The sequence below is a fragment of the Epinephelus moara genome, chromosome 5 (genome assembly GCF_006386435.1).
Source record: "Epinephelus moara isolate mb chromosome 5, YSFRI_EMoa_1.0, whole genome shotgun sequence".
NCBI classification, from domain to species: Eukaryota; Metazoa; Chordata; class Actinopteri; order Perciformes; family Serranidae; genus Epinephelus; species Epinephelus moara.
Genome location: NC_065510.1, coordinates 38,316,116 through 38,332,489, shown reverse-complemented (window position 1 = coordinate 38,332,489; position 16,374 = coordinate 38,316,116). Strand labels below are relative to the sequence as shown.

Sequence of the window (16,374 nt, the reverse complement as noted above, 5' to 3'; positions counted from 1 at the left end):
GTGTATGGCCTTTAAGTGAAACCCTGATTCAATGGCATAGAGCCCTGCAGAGAAAGTTGCCATTCCAGCATTGGCAACAACTGCCTACACTGCAAAGCAACCCAAAAAAGGAGGAAGGACTTTTCAAGAGAGAGTCTTAAAGAGAGTCTGAATGTAAATGCAAAGAAACATAAAAGTTTAGTCTTCCCCTACCCGGAGCCAAAGGCTAATGGCTACTGCTTCAAGTTGACACTGATGTAACTAACATCAACTAGAGCCTCAAATCACAGTGATTTCTGCTTCATTCCCCACCACTACAGACCACCTCACTGTGAGGAGAGCATGCAGCAGCCCCGGAGACAGATCCCCAGCCAGCGGCTGCAGCAACTTGAATCGACCCAGCGCAAACCTCAGCTCCGGGGGACTGGCGGATCAGCGAACTTTCTGTTGCTGCTGTTAGACAGGTTAGACCCAGTATTGACTCTGGCCACCAGCCCACTGCGACACCTGATGCTGAGAGGTTTGTGCTGGCCGAATTTGAAGAGCTACAGCTGCCAACCCTAAGGTCCATCTACGGAGCTTCTACCGGCTCTCCTTTCAGGGAAACAGTCCACAGTGGCAGGGAGTGAGGTGGACATACATTTGTGGTCTAATAAAGAGGGAGAGAGAGTGGAGCAAGGTGGGGCTGAATGAGCTGCATGCAACCCTACAATGAAGAAAGGTTAAATGAATCAATGTATGGAAAACACTGGATTACTCTATAAAGCATGTGTATAATTCCCCTGGTTGTTTGGTGGGAGGGGCTTAGGACAGAGAGGAGCTTTAATTTGTCACCCCTATCTTATATTATTGTTGCCTGATATCAGACAGAATTGTCAACTCATTACTCTCTGCTTCCATCTTCAGTCATCTCAAATGCGGTGGAGTGGGCGGATTTTATCTTTTATCTAACACTTATTTAGTGTGTTATAAGCCATTTATTACATGTTTATATACTGCTTATGTATAGAGGATGAAAGTAATGTGTGGTATAACACCAGAGCTCAGCTTGGCACATTAAGAGCTCCTCTTCTCAGATTAATTATACAACCTAATTCTCTTGTCTCAGACTCAAATTAATTGACAAATTAATATACAACAACAGCATGATGAAGTAAATATTTCTGACCAAAAATGTGGCATCACCAACAGCAACACTTTTGTCATTAGTCTCAGGTTGGTTTCAACCTCCTCAGTGTTCAGCACACACACACACATGCACGCACACACGCACACACGCGCACACACACACACACACACACACACACACACAAAAATCTCCCTAAATTAGCATGAGACAAGGCTGCAACACCTCTCCTCTTTCTCCCTGTGATTTGGTTTCCTGATGAGCTCACATAATCACACTCAGTCACGTGATTAGAGCCGGTGAATATTTCACAGCCGTAGAGGTTTCATCTCTCTGATTTTCAGCAGATGATTAAAAAAAGAAAGAAAAGAAAGCTCAAGGTCTGATTTTAGACTGCAAACCTCTCTACATAAAAAAACAAACACACACCACCCTCGCTCCCCTCGTGCATCTTCAGTCATCTGCATAAATAACATGTAAATGATTGAACAAACCCCTGCATATCATAGAATCAACATGGATAAAAGGCAAATGAATGGGCTTGGCTGCCTCCTGGTGTCACTGGATTGTATTACAACACACTGAGCGAGACGAGTGCAAGATTGATGAGCTGACTGATGGAGGAGAGTGGACGAGCCGGAGGGGTAGAGCCTTAAAGAGAGGACTGGGAGAAGCAGCAGAGGGAAAGTGGAAGAAGATAAACAGACGGATAAAACAGTTAATGAGACATTAGTATATCACAGAACGCGCCAGGGTAAAGCCGAGCATACCGCTGGGAAATAAAACCGAGGAAGGCAGCAGATAGAGCAGAAAACAAAAGGGCAAAGGAGGTGAAAGAGAGCAAATGAGGATGGATGAGAGGGCGAAGTAGAGAGAAAGGTAAAATACAAAGAGGGAACAAGGGAAAGTGAGAGGATCAAAGCAGGCATTCATCTTTTGGCCCTCCCCCCTCTTTCTCCCTCTCCTCTTCCACCTCTTGTGCTTGTCTGGGTGTATTCAATCACCATGCCTAGTTTATCTTAAACTCATCAGCTTTTTTTCCCCTTCCATTATCTGTCAAAAAACATCTTTACCTCAATCATTTCCAAACCCACGCTCTCTGTCTTCCCCCCCTTTCTCGCTGCATTTCCCTCCACGTCTCTCACTCATCTGTGCTGTCAAAACTCTATCTGCTCACACACACACACACAAACACACACACACATTTTGCCTCTCTGTATCTACAGTATCTGCTTTGCTCCCCTTCACCCATTCTCCCTCCTTTTCACTTCTCCCACAATCACATAATTCTACAAAATCCCCAGTCCTCTAAGCAAACATGCCCCCGCATCTTACAAACGGAAGAATAAAAGCAGATGCAGGCTCGCACAATACAAACATGCTCCCCGAATAAAACCCTTCAGTGCAATTAAACGTTTCATTCCAGAGCTCCCTGCTCACATATATAAACAACTATTAACATGTATTAATTTTTAAAATAAACGGTCTGATTTGCCTTCCTATTTTTTCCCCCAGAAAAAAAGGGGATTGATGTCTTTTTAATATGTTTTTTGAATTACAAGGCAATTTTACTGACAAGTTTGACTTTGATGTAATCTGTCCTTGAGTGGGAAAGGATGCCAATTTCATGAATCTTGATGTTTGGAACTTCGCTGTCACAGGTTGTTTAGTTGACATCATTCAAAGCAACATGGAGTGAGGAAATAGTCTGCATCTCTGAATCCTGTAACTGCATGTAGCTCCGAAAGAGGCGAGAGCGAGGAGATTATATCTTACGTAAGCAATTTCATTTAAGAGACTCACTCTGGCAAAGATCTTATACATTCCGTTTCCGATAAGATAATTTGGCCATGGCGCTGCGGCCTAGATAGCCTATTCAAAATTTGCGGATGATACAAGCCCATATTGTGATATGCGGGGTCTCTCATCCCTCCCTCCCTCCCTCCCTAAAGTGATAACAGGTGGGAAGCAGCCAGCTAACAAGTGTTTCAAACATCCACCCAGAGCGCAGAGAAATCCCAGTGCAGCAGACAGGCGGGCAGGTGCTATTCATGGAGTCTGAGAGATAATGAGGGGGAAACTAGGGAGAGAATAATGTGAAAATGAGGTGTTACTGTGTCTTTGTGGCAGTGTGTGTGTGTGTGTGTCTGTGTGTGAAGAGGGAGGGGACACATAAAAAGAATTTGTGTGAGCATTTTCATAAAGAGCATGAAAACTAACACCAGAGAATTAATCAGTAATATATTCTAGTATAAGGTAATGTGTTCAGGGACGTGATGAATTATTGTCTCATGTACCTCTGCTGTCTCCCATGTGGTTATAAGATATGGTATATAATTGCCCATAAAGACGTTAAAGATAATTATTAGTTGTACATATATTAGGGAATGCCAGACTATTCAGTGTGGAAAGCAGCACCAGTGGAGTGGTTTAGTAAGCATATTTGGTGCTTAGATATGGAGAAATTGTAAGTACAGCTTGGTTGGGGGGGTCTCGGTCTTGGCACAAGTAAAGCTGTTTGGAACAAAACATCTTTAGAAGAGAGTAAACACGTGCAACAAATGCATTGCTTGGAGGTAGAAGATGCACTGAGGCAGTGTCAGACCCAGCAGGGAATATGGATGAAGTAAGCACATGCAGAGAGGAAGAGGCTTTGTTGTAGGGAACTGTAGGCCTGATGCGTTGTAGGATGCTGTTCATTATTGGAGCAACGGATGCTGTGCTGTCTTCACACCTAGACCAAAAAAAGCGGTGAAAGACGCCAGAGGCTGTCCATTCTCCGACACAGCAACACGTATCCTGTCAACAAACAAAGTAAGTGCTTCCTGAAGTTGATGCACTAGGCAGCAAAATCAAGCAGTGAAAAGCTTATGATCAGCAACAAGACAGATGAAACACAACAGAAGTTTGGCCTGTAATCATTAGGAGCAACCCTGTCTCCCAGAAATTCTATACTGATTTTGCAAAATAGTAAGAAATGTAATTGCCTTGTTGGATTATGTTCAGTGGCAATGCTTTATGACATGAAGGAAAATGTATGTTGAAGGGACTTGGCCAGTGTTAAACACAAAGCACAGGAGATCACATTCACATCCTGAGTAACACGTGGTAAGATTTTGCTAAAATAAGGAAAATCGTTTGAGTTACATGTTAATAAAGTGAAAGTGCCTTGTGCGTCAAGTTAGACATGATCAGTATTTAACCAAGACCACAGTCTTTCCCTTATATTTAAAGGGACAGTTCACACCAACACCAAAAATACATATTTTCCCTCTTACCTGCAGTGCTATTAATCAATCCAGTAGGGCTGGGCGATAAATCGATTTTATCGATTAATTCGAATTTGTAGTTTAGGTCGATTTGACATCCGCCACCGACGCTCTCCGCTGGGCTCCCGTGGTTCAGAGTGGGCTCCGCTCCATAGACTGTGTGTTCAGTGCCATGCTACAGGTTCGGGCCAGGCTCCGTTATAATTGTCTCGGAATGGGGAAAATGTGGCCCAAGCCACGCTCTAGTGTGCTCACCTTAGTCTGTGTGTGTGTGTGTGTGTGTGTGTGTGTGTGTGTGTGTGTGTGTGTGTGTGCGCGCGCATCGGGGCCGAACTCCGCCATGCGCGACACAGAGAGCAGAGGAGGATTGTAAACGCGCACCATGTAGAGACATAAATGACATGCCGTGGTGTAAATAAGATAAATAGCATAAGGCTATTTAGTTTGTTTAATAAAAGGACAAGGTATAGACCTGTTCTATAGGAAAGGTAACCTTAAATGACTTCTGTTGTGATATGGGGGGGCGCCCCCCCAGTTTAATGGTAGGGGAAACACTGCCATATGATAAGAAAGGGGCCCGGTGGAAAGCAATCAAGGACGTGGTCGTGATGTATATTGCAAGATTGAGATATGGTGCCCATATATAGGCTACCGTGGAAAAGCCAGGGTTTATTCACATGCTGAAAGTTTTGGACCCCAGGTACGTGCTACCAGGCCGCAAATATTTTTCTGAAAATTGATTTTAAGTAGGGGGGGATAAAACACGATTTAAATCATGAATCGGATTTGTTGTGAAAAAATCAAAGATTTTTTTTTAGGCCATATCGCCCAGCNGTACGTGCTACCAGGCCGCAAATATTTTTCTGAAAATTGATTTTAAGTAGGGGGGGGGGGGGGGATTGAATCGTGAATCAGATTTGTTGTGGAAAAAATCTGAGAGTTTTTTTTTAGGCCATATTGCCCAGCCCTACAATCTAGATTGTTTAAGAGTGAGTTGCTGAGTGTTGGAGATCTCAGCTGTAAAAATGTCTGCCTTCTGTCAAATATATAATGGAACTAGATGGCACTCGGCTTGTGGTGCTCAATGCGCCGAAAAATACATTTGAAAAACTCAACAGCAATGTCTCTTTCCAGAAATCATGACCCAGTTACTCAAGATAATCCACAGACCTTGTTGTGAGCAGTTTCACGTAGGAACTTTTTTCTTTCTGCTGAGCTACACCCTCCAAAAGTATCAATGCCCAGGAGGAAGCGTGATCTACTCATGGACAAGAAGGTTGTGCTTGTGACAAGATCTAAACATTAATGGCTGAGCTGCAATGTTAGTTAACTCAGTGGTGCTAGGTGAGGTAGCAGTAGATGCATGCTTTCTTTTGCATAGTGATACGGTTGGCCAGGTGTAGTTAAAGAAAATAGTTCCAACATGAAAATTCTCACAGTAAGGTCTGTGGATTACCTTGAGTAACTGTGTCACAATCCTGAAAAGAGACATTGCTGTTGAGTTCATATATTATTTTGGCGCTTTGTGCACCACAACCCGAGCGCCACGTAGTTTCAATACATTGGCGAGAAGGCAGACATCACTACGGCCGATATCGCCAACACTCTGCAACTCACACCAAAACATTTTAGATTAATAAACAGCACTACAGGTAGGAGAAAAATAGGCATTTTTGATTTGGAGGTGAACATTCCCTGTAAAGACTAATTCTCTGATTTAACACACTTCTGTAATATGGTCTGATTCAACATGGAAAGGTAAAAAGAGGAATAAAATGAATGCAGCAGAACCAGAGATACCGTCTTTTCTATTCTACAAATTCTACTTCTTTGTCAAAACTCAACCAGTGACAGCTCTGTTGGAGATATGGATGTGTTTCGCTATAGCAGCAACTCATGTTGCCTCAAGCACAAATTAAGGGCAGCTACTGAGGTCTGTTAAACCCACTTCTTTCTAATTCCACACACAAATTATTTTCATGTTCGAATTTGTAGTCTTAAACCCCAACTGATGCTGACACCAGTGACATCACTTTGAGGTAATTAATCATTTTCTGTGTAGCTTCCTCTGAAGCCACAAAAGGCTTTATACAACTTTTTTACATATGCAGTAGTACTCTCCGACACCTGTAAACAGACTTTGATGTGTAAATTTAATAGAGTTACCCTTTAACCAACGGCCTAAACACAAGTATAAAAAATGTTTAATCATGCTTTAGTTGTGGAGAAAACAAACAAATGTCTTGCACATACATTCAATATCAAGTATTAGGTGATAGAAAAAGTAGTTAGGGCAGAATCACACTTAGAGTAAAACTTTAATGCTTTTGCAAATAGTAGTACTATATAAATTCAGACAGAAAACTATGCACCGAATGTTTGCAAAAAAAAAAGCACTACAGAAATATTACTGACTAGGCGGAAATTACTGAGTAGGCACAAATTAGGGCATCTATAGGGAAGGTGGGAAATGAGAGATGCAAGCAGACGTGAACCGAGACCTTAGAGTATCATCAGAGACAGCATGGGCCGTAGACCTGAAACATTATGTGGTCCGATGCTCAGCAGTCTGTTTGCTTTACAGAACTCGCTGTGCCACAGGATGACACAGCCAACGAGGCATGAGGAAGGAGCGGAGAGAGAGGATGAGGAGGAGGAGGAGGCTCAGCTACTCTGAGCTGGCAGCCGAGGCTGAACAGCAAAGCCGGAAAAAGCCAGGATACACAATGCAAAGGTTTGGTGTCATGAATTAACACTACATCCACTGTAATTATTATCTCATCTAACTATTGTTACAGCTGATCCCACACTACCACTGGCTGCAAAGTTGTATGCTTAGTGAGATCCACTCAGGGAGTCCACTTGTAGTCACTGAGTACTTTGTAAGTCAGCTTCAGAACAGATTTTCACAGTCGGCCTGTCTGGCCTAGATCACACCAACTCACAACCCTCCTCCCATCCACCAGTGTCAAAAGCAAGTCAGGAATCAGTTGTATCAAAATGACTTTTTAAACAGGGTCCTTTGAAGCAGTGCTTCTGTTAGGCTGCAGACCAGTCTCTTGTGTGGCTCCGCAGTATGATAGCAGCGACAGCAGCAGCGTGGAGTGAAAACAAGAGAGAAGAGTGAAAGATACAGAGAGAGGGGGGATGACTTATCTGTTTTCCATTATGTTGTTTTTATCCTATGCAGCTAAATGTGAAATCGTTTGAAATGTCCCCTGTTTGTATAGGAAACTGATAAGGGCCAGTTGTCACATTTCAATTTAGGGAAAGAAAAAAAATGATGACTGGAAGAGACAGAGGAAGGACAGTAGAAGGAGGAAACATGGAAAGTGGAAAACAGAGGGAGACAGAGATACAGTAATCAAAGTTAGACATGGTAGACAAGCCTGGAGATTAAAAGAGCGATGAACTGACAGCGGGACTTGACTGAGCGAGAGGAAAAAGGCCATCATCACAAAGATAAACTGATTAAGTAAGAGCGAGCCAGTCAGTGAGAGACAGAGAGTTTAGATTGCGAGAAAAAGAGGGAAAGAGAGAGGAAATCAGCAACAAGATCACAAGAGAGGAAGAGGAATAAGACTGGGCGTTTGAATTGAAAAGAAATGGGTAATGAGATGCTAATGTAACAACAAAGGAGAGAGTGCCCTCCGGGGGGAGCTATGCTACAGCAAGCTGCTTCAGTGTGAACACATTAGAGGGATGAATTGAATTTAAAATGCCCTTTATTAAACTACTGCAATGTACACAGATTCATTCAGGCGCATATATAGTGATTAAAGTCAAACTGGATTTGCGTCGCCTCGCCTCTGGCCCTGTTTGAACAAAATAAAAACAATAGATGCGCCCCCGGAGAGAGAGGCGATATAGGTGACAGAATGGGAAAGAAACTGCAAAGAGCAGAGACGGTATCAGCTGCACATAACACCTCCTCCACAGGAGTGTAGATGTTCATGTCACCCACCAATGTGTGATATGAGGTGAGCATGAGGATAAGGTCTGTATGCCCTAAGAGGAAAGGGTGGACAGAAACGTGAGGAGAAAAGAAGAAATGATGGAGGCCCATGAGGGAAAATGAATCTGGAGAGGAAGACTGAGGAGAACGGAGGTCTTTGCGATAATAGACGGGCTTTTCGAGTGGGAGGAGGAGATGAAGCTTACAAGTAAAGGGGAATAATGGAGAGATCCATGGTGCAAAAGCTGTAATTACTCAAGGGAATAAGTGCAGGAGAAGAGTGATGTGGAGGATCTGTATAAAAAGAGTGACTGGGCAGTACTCAAGAGACTGTCAAAGAGAATACTAGAGGAGGGGAGGAGCGCCACTGACAGATATAAGCCCAGAGATATTATAGACGCACTATGAAAAAATTAGAAAGCTGGAAAATCATTATAACAAGTCCTCAAGAGGATGCCGAGAATGAGCCAATACCAAAGCACAATGAAAGAAAAATAAAAGCAAGCTTAAGACCGCGTGCAACCCTGCAGGGACTGTGGGATATTTGTGCTATAAAGAGATGCAGCGGTAACAGAGGTGTGTGTTGAAGAGTACTATTATGTGGAAAGAGTGTAGGATTCATGTGTTGGATGAGGCACAAAGAGCACATGGAAAAAAAAAATAGCTCCAGCGTGATCTCAAGAGGATGTTGTGAATGAGTGAATGAGTACAAAGAAAAGAGACAAGGAATGGGGTTGAAGAAAATCCTTCAGGAGATCCAGTTGAGGTGTTACTGCAGGTGCACTTACAAATTATGCAGGTTGCTAAAGACAGTTTACACAAGAAACTAAAAAAAAACCCAAACATAAACCTTGAATGAGACCAAGTTTTCACAACTAAGTTTACTTAAAGGTTCTCTATGTAACTTTTTGACCAGTATTAGTCGTTCTTGCCCCGACTTGCCATTGGCAGCCTGTGGACTAACCTCTATTTAAAGGACAGGGCAAAATTTTTCATGGAAGATCCAAAGGATGTGACGTTGTGTGCATTCCACGGGCCTTGCCTCTCTTCAGCTCCATGCCACTAGTGTGCAACATTTGCTAACTTGAGTTTAAAAAAAAAAGTGTCCGCTTACATCAACAAACAACTGGCAGCAACCACAACAGAGAGTCGACACATGCTCTTTCCGTTACACACACTTTGCAGTGGTGACCTGGCGGAGATGGACCTTAACTTTGTTCCCTTTAGCAACTCAAATTCAGCTTGAGTAAGATTAAGTGCCCGGGTGCCAAGGGTCTGATTCTGAACCATCCTGCCCGACTGCCCGAGTCACTGCTGGCATTTGCCATTTGCAAATTGGTTTCTACGTAGCCAAAGCTCAGGTGCTTGCTCACAGCTAATGAGTACAAGTGGCAAAGTGACTGCAGTTTACTTAATGGGTCAGTTAATCAGAGAGAGGTGTCACTAATAACAAGGATTTTCTGAAAGTTACAAACAGGACCTTTAAGTTTGTTTTGACTGGTGGGATGTCCATATCTATCCTTAGCTCTCTTGTTTGCCTGTAGGCTATATTGCCAAAACCTGAACTTCTCACTCATTTAGTCAACTTTCTGTGGCACCATTTGACTTTTACCAACCTCCAACTTTAATGTTTTAACCCATAAAAGAATGCAACATCACATTTTCAGGGTAAATTTAAAGACTTTACTTTAATGCTAAAAAACAGCTAATTCAGCTATCGTCACTGTAGCTCAGAGGACCTGCAGGCCTGGAGCGTGTTAGCTGCGGCACGGGCTAATTGGGTTTCCGTTCTTAATTAGGCCAATTAATTAGGAAATGCAGCTGAGGCTATGAGCGCTCCATCAGGTCATTTAGGGATTACAGGGAGAGAAGAAGAGTCGTGGGAAGAGTAGAGGAACGGAGGAACGGAATCGAGCAAAAAGGTCACTCGAGAGGGCTTTTGTTGCGAGAACAGAACCCCTTCACCATCCCACTGAATGTTATCTCTAAATGATTCATGGACTGAGGGTAATTACCCATTTGTGACAATTTAATCAAATCAATCATTGCTTTTGGGAATCGGTGAATTGAAAACAGAGCCTGCTAATTCATGCAATTTCCCAACTGGTGCTCATTGTTGTTAATCTGCCATGAGAAACATGTGAAATGATGGAAGAAAGAGATGTGGGAAGAAATGGAAGAGAGGAGGAAGAGGATCATTCACAGGCAGAGGACTGTAAAATGGGCTTTCATGTGTCCATCAGCTCCAAGTTCCCAGAGGTTTCTAAATCCTCCGACGCCTGCAGAGTATACAGCTAACTCTTCATTTCTACCTACTGTCATGTACAACCAGCAGCATTTACACAGCATAATCTTGCCCACTGTACAATATAAGCACATGAAAGCCTAAGATTTCGGCTAAGTCATGTCAAATACAACAAATACTGCCTTTAGTACCGAAAGCAAGGAACAAACTACTTTCAACATGACTTTCAATGTTTGGGTCAGATCAGGTTCAAAGCTGCTCAAAGTCTGATGACCACAAGCGACTACGGTGCTGCACACTAGTCTCTCTTTAACAAAATGTGTCCAAACACTCACCTCCACAAAGAGGAAGCAGGGCACGATGTAGGTGCTGGTCTTCTGCTGGCCGATGTCTCCAGGAAGGCTCCTCACTGCCCTCCTCTGTGCTGACAACTGACTGTTGATCATCTGTGGAGTCAAAGGTCATTGCAAAGCTTTAGTTTACTTTGTTCTGTTTGTGTTAAAAGGATATGCTGGCTGCGGAGAGGCTGTGCAGTAAGAACACAAACTACTTCATGTTTGGCAAAAGCTAAAATTGCAAATGTTGAACTTGACAACATAAAAATCTATTATTATCCCTGGAACACACAAATATGCATATCCAAAAAGATGTGGATCAAAGTTCATGCGGTTGTGGACCATTTTTGATCATGTTTTGCAAGTGTTCTGAGACATTAAGTAAGGAATACAGGAGAGGCCTATAATTCAGGCTATTTGGATAATACAGCATACCACAACTTTAAACTCATTCCTAGTCAACCTGTACTGTTAAGTTTGGCTGTGGTTAATAATTGGCTGGGCTTACTGGTGAGGAGAGAGACCTGACTGGCACCTTGATGTAGTCATAACTTTGTGATAACAGTGAGTCACTGAACAGTCGCCTGAGTTCCAGACAATACAAGAGTGTAAATAGTAGTCTATATTCAGTGCCTGGCTTAGAGTAAACCATAGGGTGAGGGTTTCATAGTCTGTTGAGTTGCAACAAAGAGGAAAATAATATTTTTTTTAACAATATCTTTTCCACCTGAAAGTATACATTTTGATCTTTTTGAGCATTTGTCTGAAAATATGCTACGAGCGAAAAAAACCCCCAAAACAAAACCAAGAAAACCCCTCCAAAGCATCAAAGACGTATCTTGGCAGAAACAGTTTTAGGTTCTGCTCCTACCCTATCTGTGATGCAGGGCAGCAGTTGGCTGCATGTGATTCCATCCAATGCCAACATTCAAGGCCCATCTCAGACCTACAATTAACTTCACAAATAAGCAGTGGTGAAATGTAAGGTACGTGTAGTATTTCCACGCTATGCTACTTAATGCTTTTACTCTACGTACTACTATATTTCAGGGAGAAATGTTCTTTTTAACTCTTCTACATTTATGGTACTACTATGCTACTTTGCAGATTCAGATTATTAAAGGAACAGTGGAAAGGATTTAATTGCAGATTGCAACCTCCCATGTGCCAAGTGTGATCTCCCAGTTAAAATTCATTTGTTGTTCATTGCTTTGAGGTCTTTATCAGGGAAAAACACAAACAGACGCGATGATTAAAACCGGTAAAAAAACATTGGATAAAATGGTTTCACATTAAAAATCAGTGTTTCTCAGGGGCGTTGGTGGCTTAGGGGTTAGAGCAGGCGCCCCATATACAGTAGCTCCGTCGTCGCTGCAGCGGCCCGGGTTCAATTCTGGCTTGCAGCCCTTTGCTGCGTGTCACTCCCCCTCTCTCTCCCTTCACACAATTAACTGTCCATTAAAACAAAAGTCAAAAAAGTCCAAAAAAATAATCTTTAAAAAAAATAAAAATCAGTGTTTCTCCAACGCTGTTTGGCTTGTTGTCGATGGGCTGCCAGCCTTGCTAATGTGTGCTCACCTTTTTTTCTCTGACAACTTAAGATCCAGACAGTCACAGGGTTTTTACCAAGAGCCAAATCATCTGCCGAGGTCTTTTCTTCTCCAAAACAAAACGGACCCAGTGATTTAAACCAGAAAAACCACTGAATAAAGCAGTTTCACGTTAATAAATCTGTGTTTTTCCAACACTGCTTGTTGTGGAGGGGCTTAAAATGCGAAAGCACAAATGGCCCTGTCTAGAGCCAGTGTTTGGTTTATCCATTCTGGGGTACTGTAGAAACATAGTGGTGCAACACGACAGACTCTGTGGACGAGGACCCGCTCCCTGTGTAGATATAATTGGCTCATTCTAAGGTAAGGAAAGCATGGCAATTCTTATTTTAAGGTGATCATACACAAAAGAAAACATTGTTTAGATATTCTATTCAATTTCTACATACTGGACCTTTAATGCGAAATATAATCAACTAATACATTATGATGGATGTGGCACCACACATGTGGGATCGTCATAGTAAAGAGAAGCGCCATGTGTCCAACTACTTAAGCTCTTCAATCATAATGAGAAATATTTACACCTGGAGCTCATTATATGTCATCCATCCGTTAGTAAACCACAAACCTTCAGCACTGCTAATAGGGTGCACACTCCACATTGTCAAATTTACAGATAATAATGCCTGAGCACAAGAAAGGAATCGTTTTATCACCTGCCATCATTGTACAAACATTCATTTTTATATGCACACCTACATACACACATTCACGACAGACACAAAAATCACTCACTCATGTGTGAAATGCCCACAAAGATAAATTGTGCACAAGGCATCAAATATGCACACATATAGGTGCACACACACACACACACACACACACACACACACACACACACACACACACACACACACACGTACATACACCCACCTATGTAGGTAGGCAATCAAAAGAATTGGGTGGGGGGAAATGAGGTTGAAAGGAGGAGAAGTAGAGTGGAAACAGAGGAGCGATGATCAAAAACAAAAGCCTGACAGAAAGAGATAAGAGAGAGACAAAGTCATGATGCAGACGTTTGGAGACTCTTCAGAAGTGAAGAGGGTGGGGGCGAAAGCCAGCAGACTCAGCAATGGGAAATAACAGCAAGCGGGGGATAACTGGTAGAAGTTGAGGAAAAACAGCTTCAGTCCCCAAAGTGAGAATAGGAGAAGACAGGGGAAGAGATGTTGGGGAAACTTAGTGCAGGAAGGCCATCTTATGAGATGCTCAAGGGTTCTTGACATGCAAATGACTGCACTCAATGTGAATAATGTCAGCCTCTGCTTTGTTTTAAGTTGAGGGCCGCCTCAAAGGGCATCCAAGCATATCCTCCTTGAATCAAACAGCAAATGCAGTTTTTCTAAGAGCTTTGAAATCCTGATTTCATCAATCATAAAGCAACTGCTCTCAGCATTCTTCGATATCATTTTATTCATTCAAACACCAATTGGTTCTCCTCTCAGATATCGAGCCCACTCCCTCATCTCCTTGACAACAATTATCTCGCTGCCTTTATTGCCGAGGGCAAATCTCTGCTGCCTTGTCAGCCCTTTCCTCCAATCAATGGTCGTTTTTGGTGAGAGGGGAGGAGGCCACTGCACAAGGTTGGAATGCATCCATGTCTTCATCAGTGATGTAGTAAAATAGTGAATCTAATTCTTTAAAGCACTTTTTTAAAGAACTAAAACACAACTGATTGCTGTTTACACAAAAACAGATCATACACCATCTTCACCATCATTCCTGATGACGAGACTGATTGCATAGGTGCACGTAAGGAGAACAGGGAAAGATATTAAATATTGCTGCGACTGGTTTTAAGGAGCATTAGAGTATATGCATTAATAACTAAAGCATTAAAGATGTAATACTCCCAGTAACCTAAATTCACTTAGACCCACTCTCATCTTGAACAGTTTAGTCTAACAGGACATTTTAACAAACAAGTAATTGATGATTAATGGGCTTCTAAAAAAACAATGAAAATCCTGACATTCAAAGAATTATATATTATAAAAAATACAAATTTTAAAGCACAAGCAACGCACCTGTCTGTATTACAGAGCCACTGAATAGTGGTTCCTTCAATTTAAACATGCAGGATTTTAGGGGAATTAGATCATCATCATTTCTGCAAAATCACCCCAGGTGCTGTCACAGTGTCCACAAACTTGAACTTCAATTATCTGTCAGTAAAGTCCCTCTTGGCAGTTTCTGTTCCACGTCATAGATTTATCATCACCGCCCTCTATTTATAGCTTCACATGAGACTTGTTTATGAGTTTATGACAGCAAATGGTCGAAATGTCTGAAAGTGTCCTTCAAAAATCTTGCAACAACGTGCATTTGGAAGAGTCAAAAAAAAAAAAAAAACAGTATTCCTGTCGATGCATCATGCGACATTTAGCTGAGTGACATGTACACACAAACAGACAGAGAGAGAGCAGTACAGACTACACACACTGTGTTTGAGTGTGTTAATTATTCATGCTGTGGTTCATATACTTATTTTCTCCACTATTGGCTGTCTGCCTCATGGGAAACACTATCCCACTATTATCCCACTATTCCAATATAAGTAGTACTATAGTCGAGCCTCAGCTACAGCACGAAGTGCTTTGATTGGTGAGACGGCACTCATTGATACTGAGAAAAGAAAGAACATGTTGTACAAGTTGTGGTGGAAGATAAAGGGATTGCAAATACACACACACACACACACACACACACACACACACACACAGCAGGTTGTCTGCTGTAAATACAGTATTTGGGTCTCCCTTTATGGACCCGTCTTCCAAAGCAGAGAGAAGCAGTCAGGCATAAGGTTGGCATGACTGATTGTCTCTTGTGTTGCTGCCCATATTGTTCACTATGATGTGCATCCTTAAGCCTCGAACTGGCACCACGGCAACAAAAGACCCACTCACTATCTCGCTGAGACACACACACACACACACACACACACACACACACACACACACACAGGCGCTTACACACACACAGGCACTTACACACACTAACAGGGGCTGATATTTACACACCTGTATGCACCGGCTCATTCACACACGCACAAGTGACCATCATCACAGTATTCATTACATGTCAACTTGGATGTCAGTCCAACAAGTGGTGCTGCACAGCTGATGCCTGTGTGAATGTGTGCGTGTGTGTGTGTGTTTGTGAGAGACTGAGAGAGAGAGAGAGAGACGGAGAGAGAGAGAACATCCTGCACTGAATCCCTCCCGTGCTGCACCTCAGGTTCACAATATGGGTCGTAGAGATGCACAATTACATTCTCACTCACACACACACACACACACACACACACATACACATAAATGCATACTCACAACCCATTTTCAAAAAAAAGAACTAGAGGAGCTGGGCAGAAGCGAGCTTGAAAAACTCTCACCTTAAATCTCTGTGTGTTGGTAACAGTGCTGCTGCTGCACAGTGACCGCTGCCTCCTCCGAGCCTCCGTCTCTAGGAGGATTTGCTCCTGCAGCGGACTCCCAATCTGTGGCTGCGTTGTGGTCTCGGCTCAGCTTCTTTCTCTTTTCCCCCCTTTTCGTCTCTTTCAAAGCAAAACCACCCCTCACTTCCGCTGCTCTGCCGCCGAGAAGCCCTCGGCACTGAGTGAGAATAAAGAGAGAGATAGAGAGCTTGCCCACTGCCAGGCAGCCAGCCTCCAGCCAGCTGAGTCTATATCTGTCTGCACTCTGTGCCGCTAGGTCGCTAAGCTAAATATGATGATCTTCAACAGCACTTCAAGGCTAATTAGTCAAGTGAAGGGATCCACAGGCTTGGTGAGGGAGGCTTCTCAGCGCAGTTGCCAGTGGATATGAGGAGAGAAGAGAAGGAGGGTGA

At 42.8% G+C, this 16,374-nt stretch overlaps 1 protein-coding gene across 2 annotated transcripts in view; it reads right to left on the bottom strand.

Annotated features, from left to right (window-relative positions):
• LOC126390840 (phospholipid phosphatase-related protein type 5-like) overlaps positions 1 to 16,374 on the bottom strand; it is a 65,877-nt gene extending 49,503 nt beyond the window's left edge. Inside the window, exons 1-2 of one of the 2 annotated variants that reach the window (XM_050045320.1) lie at positions 15,920 to 16,374; positions 10,910 to 11,020 (exon numbers count right to left, since the gene is read on the bottom strand). In XM_050045320.1, the coding sequence (XP_049901277.1) occupies positions 10,910 to 11,020 (111 nt within the window). In that variant the 5' untranslated portion in view covers positions 15,920 to 16,374. The remainder of the gene's footprint in view (positions 1 to 10,909; positions 11,021 to 15,919) is intronic. The other variant, XM_050045318.1, reaches the window with a different exon arrangement.